The sequence below is a fragment of the Dioscorea cayenensis genome, unplaced genomic scaffold (genome assembly GCF_009730915.1).
Source record: "Dioscorea cayenensis subsp. rotundata cultivar TDr96_F1 unplaced genomic scaffold, TDr96_F1_v2_PseudoChromosome.rev07_lg8_w22 25.fasta BLBR01000533.1, whole genome shotgun sequence".
In the NCBI taxonomy this organism is placed as follows: Eukaryota; Viridiplantae; Streptophyta; class Magnoliopsida; order Dioscoreales; family Dioscoreaceae; genus Dioscorea; species Dioscorea cayenensis.
Genome location: NW_024086924.1, coordinates 26684 through 39361, shown reverse-complemented (window position 1 = coordinate 39361; position 12678 = coordinate 26684). Strand labels below are relative to the sequence as shown.

The following is a 12678-nucleotide window of genomic DNA, read 5'->3' as shown; positions in this document are numbered from 1 at the left end:
AGCAAACATGAGTGCTAGGTCAACTACCATTATATAATCAAGATAAGTACAAAATGATCATTTTTGCAATAAAAAATGAAAAAAATGCAATTAAATGACAGTTTCAACTCAGAAAATCATAAATATGATAAATGAACTTTTTTTTATTTTTATATTTCATGTCTGTGAGATTATATAAGATATTTTGTTCCATATAAATACTATAGATTTCAATCAATTAACCAACCCCATCAATTTCATCAATGATTTTAGTTGAACACAATCAATCTTAATTAGTAGTGTATAAAATCATTAGTCTTTCAACAAACAAATTAAGTACATATACACTATGGTTATATTTTTCAAATGAGTGGGTGGATTTTCCACAATATGTTAATAACAATAATAATAACTAAGAAAAAACATAGAAACAGTCACAAAGACTAAACAGCAAACTTTTTATATTATTTGATTGTTTCCCATCTGACAGCCATATATGATCATGACCCGCCATCCAACAATTAATGTTGAGTTCACTGAACAATTAATGTTGAGTTCATTCAACTAATGTTCAAAAATTTAAATCGAGTTTTTATTTAACAATAAAAATAAAAATACATTATGTTTTAAATTGAATTTTTTTAAATACAATTTTCAGGAGGGGGCCAACAATTTTTGAGATAAAACAATTTTAAAAAAAAGTAAAAAAATAAAAATAAAAAAATTAATTATAGATTTTCAAAAAATATATTTTTAATATATATATATATATATTAAAAATATATCTATTAATTTATAAAAAATCAAGTTGTTGGCCAATAAATTTTATAAATTTTTTTTACTATATAACTAATTTATTAAATGTCAAATGAATAAAACATAAAATTTTATAAATATATTTTTTATAAAACTATAATATTTTCAAACTATATATATTAATTTATGAAAAATCTGAGAAAATTATATAAATAGTTTCATAAAATATTATAAAAAAAAAATTTATATAAATATTTTTTTAATATATGTTTATTATACGTACTAATTTGTTTATAATTCATATGGAAAATGCTATTTTTATTTTATTTTTTTAAATTTTACCTCATATTATTTAAAATAAATTAAATAAAAATAATAAAATTACTATATTAAATAAATTTGATATTGATTGATAATAAATAATATGGTTAGCCAAACATAAATCCTCAAATATTTTTTTTAAAATTTTATATATTTATTGAGCTTATCAATACATAATTATCTATATTTAGATATTAATATAGAAATAAAAATAAAATCTTAAAAAATACAATTGCTATAGAAAAATCTCTAAAATAAAAAAAAACATTGCAAATCCTATGGATTGGTGTGCTTTTTTTTTTTTGATCAAGTATTTCCAAGTTATGTTTTATTTTCATTATAGGCATTTATCGTTTTTTTTCCTATTTGTTTTATATCTAATTTAATTTTTTTAATTTTTATATGATTATTTGTTGTGTAAAAATATTTATATTTATTGAATGATTATTAGATATTTGTTAAATATTTGTTTCATTATGAACATTATTGTGAAAAAATGTTATAAATTTGTTGTGATTAATTGTTATAAAAATTTTAATTATTTATTATATTATTTGTTAAATAATTATTATATTTAATAATTAACTTATATATAAATTTGTTTAAAGTTGTTTTTTAATTGCATTGGCCATGACTATTCGCAATTTTAAAAAAAAAATTTGCATTGACTTATATTAATTGCATTGACTTATATATGACTTATATATTAATTTATATAATTGATTTATATTATTTAATTGCATTGACTTATATGTGACTTATTTTATTCTCAAGTTTGAATTAATAAAATTATTTAATATTTAAAAAAATTTAAAATTTAAATTCAACACCCTTAAATTTTAGTTTTGGTTACCAGTAGGGCTGTAAACAAGCCGAGCCGAACCGAGCTTTGCCTTGTTCAAGCTTGGCTCGTTACTATTTAATCGAGCTTGAACTCGAGCCGAGCTTTCTTCGAGCTTCATTTTTTATGTTCAAGTTTGGCTCGAAACTATTTTAACCGAGCTCGAGCTTTAATCGAGATTCTTTCGAACTTCATGCTTGAGCTCAACTTGTTAAGAAAATTCGAAGCTTAGACTTAGCTAGCTAACTTGATTAAAGCTTGACTATTTTTTTTATATTTTATTTTTTTATTTAGTAAACTTATTTAATGAATCATTATCAAGTGTGACTCAACTCGATTTGAGTTTGATTATATTAATGATTGTTACAAATAAAAATTATAAATGATACTATAAACGAGCTTTTTAATTATACTAATAAACGAGTTCTTCACAAGATTTAATGAGTAGAGTTTGGTGGTGTTCAAGCTTGGCTCGTTTATATATATATATATATATATATATATATATATATATATATATATATCATAATCGAGCTTATAAGCGAGCTCATCGTTCATTAGTTGGGTCACGAGTCGTGTTGCATGCCAAAAGCAGCCAGCTCGAGCGATCAAAAGCTCGACTCGTTTATTAATCGAGTTTGAAAATGATGTTCAGCTCGACTGCGTTTACTGATATGAAATTTAAAGCACTGAATAAAGACTTTATCGGTAGAATCTGAGATCTACTCACGAACGGCTCGGCTCAAATACACCCCTAGTTATCAGTTGGCCATGACCATTCGCAAGAGTACTGCACCACGAGATCGGCTCTCGTCTCATCACGAAGCATGCATTACGCGCACGTGCTCAAAAACTGCTGACCCATCCAACGACCCAGATCATTCACACACGCATATCAATCCCATCCAACGGTCCTGACTACCAACAAGAGCAAATCCGCCTCGAGATCAGCTCAAGACCCGTCAACGAAGAACAAATAGCGTGCACGCCACGTGTTCTTAACTGGTTCCCATCAATGCCGTCCATAAATTCAATCAATCCAAACCACAAGATTGCCTTGAGATCATAAAACATTCCTAATCTCGATGCAAACTGGGACCCACAAGCAATCCTCTGGGCCCCACGCAAACAACCAGCTCTGAACCTCGTCTAACGCCGGCTCATTGCGCTCCAAACTTGATAATCATCGCTTTTGCTCGCGTTCTTCAGCTCCTTCTCCGAAGATTTCGATCCGGAGATCCAGAGCTCGAGATCGAGAGGGATGGGGGCGTGCGTGACGAGGCCTGAGGGCTGTGTGGGAGTGCGGAAGAAGCGTGCGGATGGGCTCCGGACGAGGCGGAAGCGGAGGGGAATCAAAAGACGGAAGTCTATGGAGACGATCAACGAGATCCCTGATTTTGAGGGTTGCGACCCGCCGGCAGACTCCAATCCCGCTTTTCAAGGTTTTTCTTATGTTTTTGTTGTCCTTGATCGTTTTCTATTTCTGCTTATGTGGATTGCTGATGAGATGTTTGATGATTTGTGGAGGATTGAAGTTCACCGTTTTAGATTATTAATTCAGTTTGTTTGATGTTTTGATGGGAAGATAGGATTGGAATAAGAGAAATTTGAAAAAGATGTTGTTTTTGTTTTGAAATTTTGGATTTTTATGGATCAATGAGAAAGTCTTGTTGAAGTTGTCAATTGGAAGAGGATGTGGAAATTGATTATATTAATGTTGCCAAATTTAGATTTTTATTACTCGTTCAATGACTAATTGGATTTTCCTGAAGCTTTGAATTACTTTTGTTGTACCACTAGATTCTTTATGTCTGGATGTGTTGTGAAATCTATCTTGCCTTTTTATTGTTTCTTGGTTTATGCATGTTATGGCTTTATGACTTTTGCGGAATAAGCAGTGCTTTATGAGCTTGATTTATTTTTTCCCTTGCTTGTGATGATGGCAGCTGTATCGGGAAGCATTGATGAGTGTTGGTTTGACACGACCGGAATAATGGAGTCGGACTTTGATGATGATTTCCATAGTGTTCAGGACGGTATGTGATGTAGAGTTATTTATGCTTCTGTTTAGGTAGTTTGATTATATTTCCTGTCTTTGAGCGTTGTCCATTCTGTCAAATTTCTCAACAGATGTGCTGTCTTTAAGTGGCCATGAAGTTTCATCTGTATCCAGTCTTTCATCTTTCAAAGAAGCTACCCATGAAGGAGTTCGTGTTAATACTCCCACTGCCTCTTCAACTGTCCAGGAACATAAAGGTTCAAAACTAGAGGGGCAATCTGCGGGAACCACAGTTACTTGCCCTGCTACTCAATCTCATACTGGTTTGACTGGTGCAAATGCTTCTGTGTGCTACGGTAATGACAGCAGGAAAATTGTAAATGAAGATAGTGGTGAAGGAAGCGGAATATTGGATAATTGTGGTTTGTTGCCAAATAATTGCCTACCCTGTCTCACTCCTATTGTTCCTACAGTTGAGAAACGGAAGTCTCTAAGTTGTAGTCCACCAAACTCAAGGAGAAAAGCAACCCTGAAGCTCTCATTCAAGTCAAAGCCTGGTGAAGGACCTGGCACTCCTACACCATGTAAGTAACTGTTAGTTTCACCATTCATATTGGGAGTGCACAACTTGGAATTATCCTTTTTGTCTTGATTTATATTGGTGTCAATTTATCTTTTTCCAATATCTATTCAGGACCTTTGTTTTTCCTTTTTATTTTATAATATGAGGAACTTTTTTACTTTGTAGCCAGATTAGGTTATTTATTTGATCAGATTTTGTTGATGTTTAACTAAATGAGAACTGTAAGTTAGCTAATTGTCATGAGAACCAAAACGGAAGAGGTTAAATTTAGGGTAAAATATCTAGATAGTCAGCCAATTATTCAGATATTCCTATTTGGGTCATTAAATTATTAAAAATTTCGATTGGGTTACCAAACTTTAGAATTACAGTTAATTGGATCAATAGTACTCACACCGTTAACGACTTGCTAACGTGGTGGTAGATGCCACCAATTTTCTTGCCACATCAACACTGCCACGTGGCTAGTAAAGCATAATTTTTCTTGCCAATATTTTTATGTGGCCAATGATGCCACGTGGAATGCCATGTCACTCAATATTGCCATATCAACTTGGCGTGCAATGGGTGATATGTATCATCAGCATGGCAAGAGATGGGTGACATGGACTGCCTTGTCAGCCCACCATAACGTAAGTGTTAGTGACCAAAATAATCACAATCCTTAATTTGGGTTTTTAATTTGAAATTTTTTATAATTCGGTGACCCAAATAGGAACACCCGAATGATTAAGTGACTACTTAGGTATTTTACTGTAAAATTTAAGCATGGTAATTCCTTTTGAGCGTTGGATATCCACCAGTTTATATATATATATATATATATATATATATAATTATGGAGAAGCGCAAGGAGGGTTTGAACCCTTGACTTTTGAGCAGCGAAGGGAATGAAATACTAACTACTCTACTGCAAGGATGGTCCACATATTACACTTATAACCTAGTTTTGTTTGTTTAAGTTTCCATTTATGAAATTTGGGCACATGATTTATTTCCTTACACCACCAAACTCCATCAATTTTGAAAAAAAAAAAACAGAAGTGATGGAGACCATTGTCAAATGTAGGAAGATGATTAATTTGGAATTGTAGTGTTAAACTCAAATGAAAGGATTCAGTGACTGGTGTTAAACATCAAAATATGTTTCGACTTACTAACAAGCACTAGGTTCTACTTATTCTTTATTAACATGTGGTTCTTTTATTTTATTTTTTTATTTTTGTGTGTGTGTGTGGAGATAACTCCAACTCATTCTGTATCATATCTCACAAAGAAGAGCTTCATGTATCTATCTTCTTGTTTTATTTTGCAACTCAGTTTCTACAAAGGAGTTTGTTGAAAGGCCACTAGCTGGATCACAAGTCCTGTTCTGCCCTGCAGAGAAAAAAATGATGAATTGCTGGTCAAAAATTGAGCCAAGCACATTCCGAGTTAGGGGAGGAAATTTTTTGAGGTTTGTATGACTAGATATTAACCTGATTTTCCTTGCAATTGTACTAGTGACTACAAATATTTGCCCACTTTATATGCTAATATTAAAGTGTATCATCTAACTTCAGAATCTACTGTGGATTTGATGATAGGGATAAAAGGAAAGACTTTGCTCCAAATTATGCGGCGTATTATCCTTTTGGTGTTGATGTCTACCTATGCCCAAGGAAGATCCATCACATCGGTCAATTAGTTGATCTCCCTAGTGTAGACTCATCCTCCAAGTTTCCATCTATCCTTATAGTTAATGTTCAGGTAAGTATTATTATGGGAATTCTTATTTGAAGCTGTAAGCTGTTCTGATTGGCCACATTAGGCAACTATATATAATAATTTTTTTGTCAGATTCCACTTTATCCTGCAGCAATTTTTCAGAGTGAAACTGATGGACAAGGGATGAGCTTTGTGCTCTATTTTAGGCTCTCAGACAATTACTCTAAAGAACTTTCATCCAGTTTCCAGGAAAATCTTGCTGTGAGATATGAAACTTGCTCTTTGTTTTGTTTAGTTGATTAATTTGTTCATTTCTTCAAATGAGTAGATGGTTTTTCTCTTTGATGTTTAGGTATTGTAATGGTTCTGAATTATATGAAAACTGTTACCCACCATTAAGATATAATAATTGTAGAACTAAAAATCCAATATCAATACAACTTCATCAAATAGGATTCATTTAATAAAAGGAGATAATAGTAATCAATGGCACACTCACAGGAGAACTTTCCCTCTTCACATGCTTTTGTAACGTTCAACTTGAAGTGTAAACTATATTTCATTTTGTGCCCTCTTATTTTCATTGATCCATGTGGTCAGAATACATTATTTTGTTTACTTATTTGCCCAAATTCTTCTTTATTTTATTTACCAATTTTAAATCTTCAATTACTCAACTGACTCTATAGCTTTATCATTAAAAAAAAAAATTTACCAGCTTTGACTGGCAGGAGTATTGATCTTTCTACCAAACTTCTTGTGAAAAGGTTTAGAATATATCATAACCTTCTAGTTATCATTTAGTTTGAAATGCTTTAGTTTCTTGCAATTAAATTGTACGGCTTAATTCAACCTCATCTTATATTTCAAAACAGAGATTAATTGATGACGAGGTCGAAAGAGTTAAAGGCTTTCCAACAGATTCCATAGCCCCTTTCCGAGAAAGATTGAAAATATTGGGTCGTGTTGTTAATGTTGATGAACTTCCTCTAAGTGCCGCAGAAAGGAAGCTTATGAATGCATACAATGAAAAACCTATTCTTTCTCGTCCTCAACATGAATTTTACTTGGTAAGTTTGCATTGGATATTCTTTTCCTTTTGAACTATCCCTCAAGATTGAACTTATCAGTTGCTCCTGTTACCTTGGCTCAAAGCCTGAACTGGAGACCTACTCATTTAGTTGCATTGAGTTAAAATTACAAGGACCTATTTATGATGTCTACCAACAGAGAAAAAGGAAGAAAAATTAAATATTACAGTTTTAACCATTTGATTTTGATGCACCTTGCTCTAATCCTTGTATGTATAGGTACATATAACTGGTCCATGACTCCATATTTGATACGCCTTGCTGTAATCCTTGTATGTATAGTTACATATAACTGGTCCATGACTTCATTATATTTAATACTATGGCCTGTGTGTTTAAAGCAACATTTAACAAATCCAATAACTAACTATGATTGTCTTCGTTTTAATCTCTTACCTTGTCAAACATAGAGCAGTGGCATTAAACAATATAGAGATTAGCATTGTCTTCATTAATATCTGTGCAAATCTATTCTCCAGAAGCATCATCACCAGAGTCATCACCATATCAGAAATGGTCACCAATTACAACATTTACTTTAGTGCAAAGAATGTGAATGCTGATAATATAATCAACCACCATGTTGCTTCTGTTTGAGCCTGGTTTCTTGCTTTGTTGGTTACTTGACAATATCAATCATGTGCAGTTATTTTTTTTGGGTAGGATTAACTAATTTGAATGTGCCGTCAATTACTTGATAAGAGGAACACTGATCTTTCATCATCCTTTCGGCTTCCTTTTCTATTTTACAATTACGGTCCAATCCTTATGAAGGAAAATCTCTGTTTTAGTGGAGATGATATAGGCGCAATACTAAATACAAACCTCAAATAGTAAACCAGCCTGTAATCTTGGCATGATTTCAGAAAGTGTGCCCGAATTCATGCTCCAAGAACATTTAAATTACTTCAAATAGAGTTACGATTTATCAAATAAGATTAGATTTAATAAATTAATAAATTTTAGAAATGTTATAGAATGATTATATGCATATTTTTTGAATAATCATTGTTATTAGTATTAAAATATATAAACCGGATAAGTATTAATTTTTTTAATAAATTCTTTGTATAATATATTTTTTATATATTTTAAATTTAGAAACGGAATCATGTTCCATTTCTAAAGTAAAAACGGAATAGAAATGTAGTTTAGTTCCGTTTCTAGAAACGGTTTAAAAACTGATAGTTCTTTTATTCCATTTCTAAATTAGAAACTAATTAGAAACCAACCTATATTTCATTGTTAATTTAGAAACAGGAATTTATTCCGTTGCTAACATAGAAACGGAACACAAGTTTGTTTGTAATTTGAATCTAATTAGAAATGGAATCAATCCGTTTCTAATTTTCTGTTGCTAATCAGACATATTCTTGTAGTGTTTGAAGAACTAGATGCTTTAATAATTTTTTTAAGTGGTCTTATGACATTGCTTTCCAAGTGCTAATTAATTAGAGTACCCTCAATAATGTGTTAGCATGATGAAAAGGAACGATAAAAAGCAGCAAGGGAGCGCCTCATTGAAATATAAATTACTATTAAATCCTTTTTAACTAGGTAAAATTTTATAAACCCTTTTCTAAAATAAAGTTTACAGTTAAATCTGTTAGTAATAACCTATTAACATATATAAAATGTTTTATAAATATTATAATAATATAATTCTAAATTGCATTCATGCGTTTATGATGCCCTTATCCAGCCTTATCATACTTATCAAATAAGCCTGTCTATTGGTATTTGAGTTTGGCTTGTTTCCTTATCAAGCTTAAAATCTTGGATCTAGCTTGCCTCGTCTATTAATCAAACGAGCTTGAGCCTATCGGAAAAGTTTGGCTCATTTGGTAAGCTTAACTCAAAGTTTCATACTGAAAAGTACTGGAAGGCCTCTCTAGGTTACTTGGCCAGATGGTTTGGCCCCTTTATAAGTGGAATGAAATTACATGAATAATTAAACAACATTTCATAACTACCAGTAGCACCCATAAAAACTAGTTCTATATATTTGGAGCCTCCCCAATGGGACATATGTAAATCTTAACAAGCAGAATCAGGATTTTCCATGTGCTATGCCTAAATGTCCAAGGAAGATGGCTTTTATCTCATTTAAACTCGCTTGAAGGAACATGTGTGTAATTGCTTCTTCATATGAACAACAACGAGCCGCCTAGAAAATTCATCATTATGACCACTGTCCAAGCTTTAACTTGATGAAATGTGCCAAATGAAAATTTCAATATTGACTTATTGGATGAATTCACCTCATGGAGACTGATGTTAATATTTTCTCAACACAACTATTGCTTGTAGGCTTCTGGCGAAATTTGTTTTGTTCTTTAGGGACTTTTCTTGTTAGTCCTTGATTGCATGAGTTTCTTGTTCAAACTTGCCTGTATGGAAAAGTACCATGTCAATTTATATGTAATTGTTTTGTGAAAATTGTAACCACCTAAAATCCCCTGATTGGACAGCAGTGTGAGTGCTGAAGAAGAAAGATGGCAGCTTTTTATATATTATTCTGGATAAATTACCAAGTTTTGAATTGTAAGCTAAACATGTCATCTTTTGCAGGGAGAAAATTACTTTGAAATTGATTTGGATATGCACAGATTCAGTTATATCTCGAGGAAAGGGTTTGATACATTTATCGGCAGGTTGAAGCTTTGTGTTCTTGATGTTGGTTTGACAATTCAGGTTAGTGATATTTTCCTATTTTGCAACATTGTTTGAAGATATTTGATTTATTGAATATACATATGGAAACACGCAGTGTAAGCACATTATATGTCTCTCTGTTTCAGGGCAACAAAGCTGACGAACTTCCAGAACAAATCTTATGTTGTTTACGCTTGAATGGAATTGACTTCAATGAATATCAACAATTTGCAGACCATTCGAGTCAAGAGCTGACATCCTTTTGACAATGTTAATAATGGTTTAGGTATGTCTCAATCTCTATCTGCTACTGATAAATAAGGTTAAATAAACACTTTCTTATCTTGTTTTTCTTGGACTTTATTGCAGTTAAAATTCAGTATATAAGGAAAAAAAAACAAGAAAGAAAAATGAAGTGAAGCTGGCTTTGGAAATGGCTTCACTGATTGAACAGTCAGAAACCAAAAGAAAAGGGAAAACAGTCAAGAGAATTGAAGACAATTACAGGGATAAAGAATACAATTCTTTATACAGAGAATTCTTGATAATTTCGTTTGATATTATTTCTTTGTTCAATTGTATCAATTTCTTTTGCGGTGTAACACAGGATAATGATGTATTGTAATATATAGTTGTTGATTATTGAATTATTTGTTAAAAAGCCTCAGCATTGTCTCCATGTCTGGTATCATTACTGCTTTGAATTGATGTCTGACCATTTGATGAAATCTTTACATATCAAAAAGGGAAAATTTGTTGAGAATTTGTCATTTATATGACTTGTAAATGAAGCAAATATAGTGTGAAAATTGCTTGTAAACCCCTTACAACATCATATTTATTTATATATAACATTATGGTTAGAAATCACTTCTAAATATTCTATATTTAACTATATTTATTTTTGACCTTCTTGTTCTTCTTTGTTATTTCAAGATGAATGGACTACATGAAATCAATTTCCAGTAAGAGGAGTATCAAAACAAATGCTAAATTTTTTGGAGGAAAAATAAGCAGATATTGTCTGAGTTTGGTTTATCTTTTAGCCCTTGATAGAGCAATGATTTATGTAGCTAAGGAAATATTATTTTTTCATTGTTACATTAACAATTGATGGAAGAACAACCATAACGAGGACTATGCTGGGAATATGAGAGTATAGAGTAAAAGGCAAGCAAAGAATCTAACTTAAATGAAATGAAAGGTTAAAGAACTAGAATAAAGACTTGCACTAACGCTACGGGTTAAATATATATATATATAAAAAAAAAAAGATTGTGAAGATAGTTTAATTTAAAAACAAAAATATTGTTAATGTCATTTTTTTTAAATCATTTTCAGTATAGGAAGTATATTTGTAAGATGTGAAAGATTGAGAAATATATTACTGAAATATGTTATATTGTTTTTGAATGATGAAAAATGACTTCATTTAGATACTTTGGGAAAAAAAAAGCAATTTTCAATATTAAGCTTTCTGGATTTTTCTCTTTTTTACTGTAATAATTGAAATAAGATGTCTGGTGAAATATATATATATATATACATATTTATTTATGTATATCTTTATTTAGTGTAGAATGATTAAGAATTTTAAAATTGAGATCAAGATTTCTTGTTTTATGGTTTTATAGTTGGATATAGATTTGTTTTCTTATAATATTTTAATAAATCCGAATTGTAATAAACCACAAATATCATTAATCTGATTGCTTTTCTCATTAAAAAGTTTATTTCTAGATAACTCTACACAGCAAGAGTATGAAATGTCTTATCAAAAGCTATATTTTAAAATTTTCAAAAAAAAAACCGATTATTTTCTATATTTTGTTCAAATGTGCCCAAATCTTAAATTATAAAAATAAAATAAAATAAACCAAAATCAAAATTATTTGTGAAAGTAAACATTTCGGATTGTTAATATTAGCATGATCTTATTTAATCATTGCTTTAAAAGGGAAGAAACATAATGACATGAATATCAAAAATTTTATTTATTAACATTATTAACTAAAAAGATAGTAAGTGTAACAATTATCGATTTTACAAAATGAAAGACAGCCTCAATCTGTCAAGCTTAAGAAAATTTTCATTTTAGTGTAAAATGTGTATGGATTAAATCTAAAAGTTCTAACTTTGTTATAATGAAATCACATTCTTTTATAAGGAATGAAGAATAATTGTTTTTATTTTATTTACTGTATCAATATGTAAAAAGTCAAAACAATTCACTGAATAGTTAAGATTTCGGAATGGTAGGATCACACCAAATATTTTATCCATCCTTCACTCTCATCCTCGTTTACAAATCCACCAAAAAAAAATGGAGGAGTGTAGAGGGGTAATCTTTTTTTTTGTTTAGTTAGAAGGAGGTGAGGAGAGATGTAATGTGTATTTTACTAATTTGCCCTTTTATATAAAATTGATCATAATAATTTTTTTATACATATTTAAGATTATTTTGTACAAACTTTGTTAATATTAATATTAATATTAGTAATAAAATTATTTGTATAGTAATATTATTTTTAAACTAATACTATAATTATTCAATTTTTATATTTGTTTATCATTTTTATATTATTATTATAATTTAAAAAAATATACTATGATTAATTTTCTATTGACACATTAAAAAAATAAGAAAAATAATAATAATATGAAAGATAAAATTAGATTTTAAAAGGATATTATAGTAATTTCTCAAATTAATAAAGGGAAATTTAGTCTTTTCATAAAAGTTTAA

General features: G+C 30.3%; 1 protein-coding gene across 1 annotated transcript; it reads left to right on the top strand.

The window, feature by feature from the left end:
• The first annotated feature begins 3075 nt into the window (after positions 1 to 3075).
• LOC120254611 lies at positions 3076 to 10330 on the top strand. Its single transcript, XM_039262693.1, has 10 exons — positions 3076 to 3339; positions 3844 to 3933; positions 4028 to 4480; positions 5800 to 5935; positions 6066 to 6228; positions 6319 to 6447; positions 7062 to 7256; positions 9849 to 9971; positions 10079 to 10218; positions 10302 to 10330. The coding sequence occupies exons 1-9, from the start codon at positions 3159 to 3161 to the stop codon at positions 10196 to 10198; spliced, it is 1590 nt and encodes a 529-aa protein (XP_039118627.1). The 5' UTR covers positions 3076 to 3158; the 3' UTR covers positions 10199 to 10218; positions 10302 to 10330.
• Positions 10331 to 12678: the final 2348 nt, after the last annotated feature.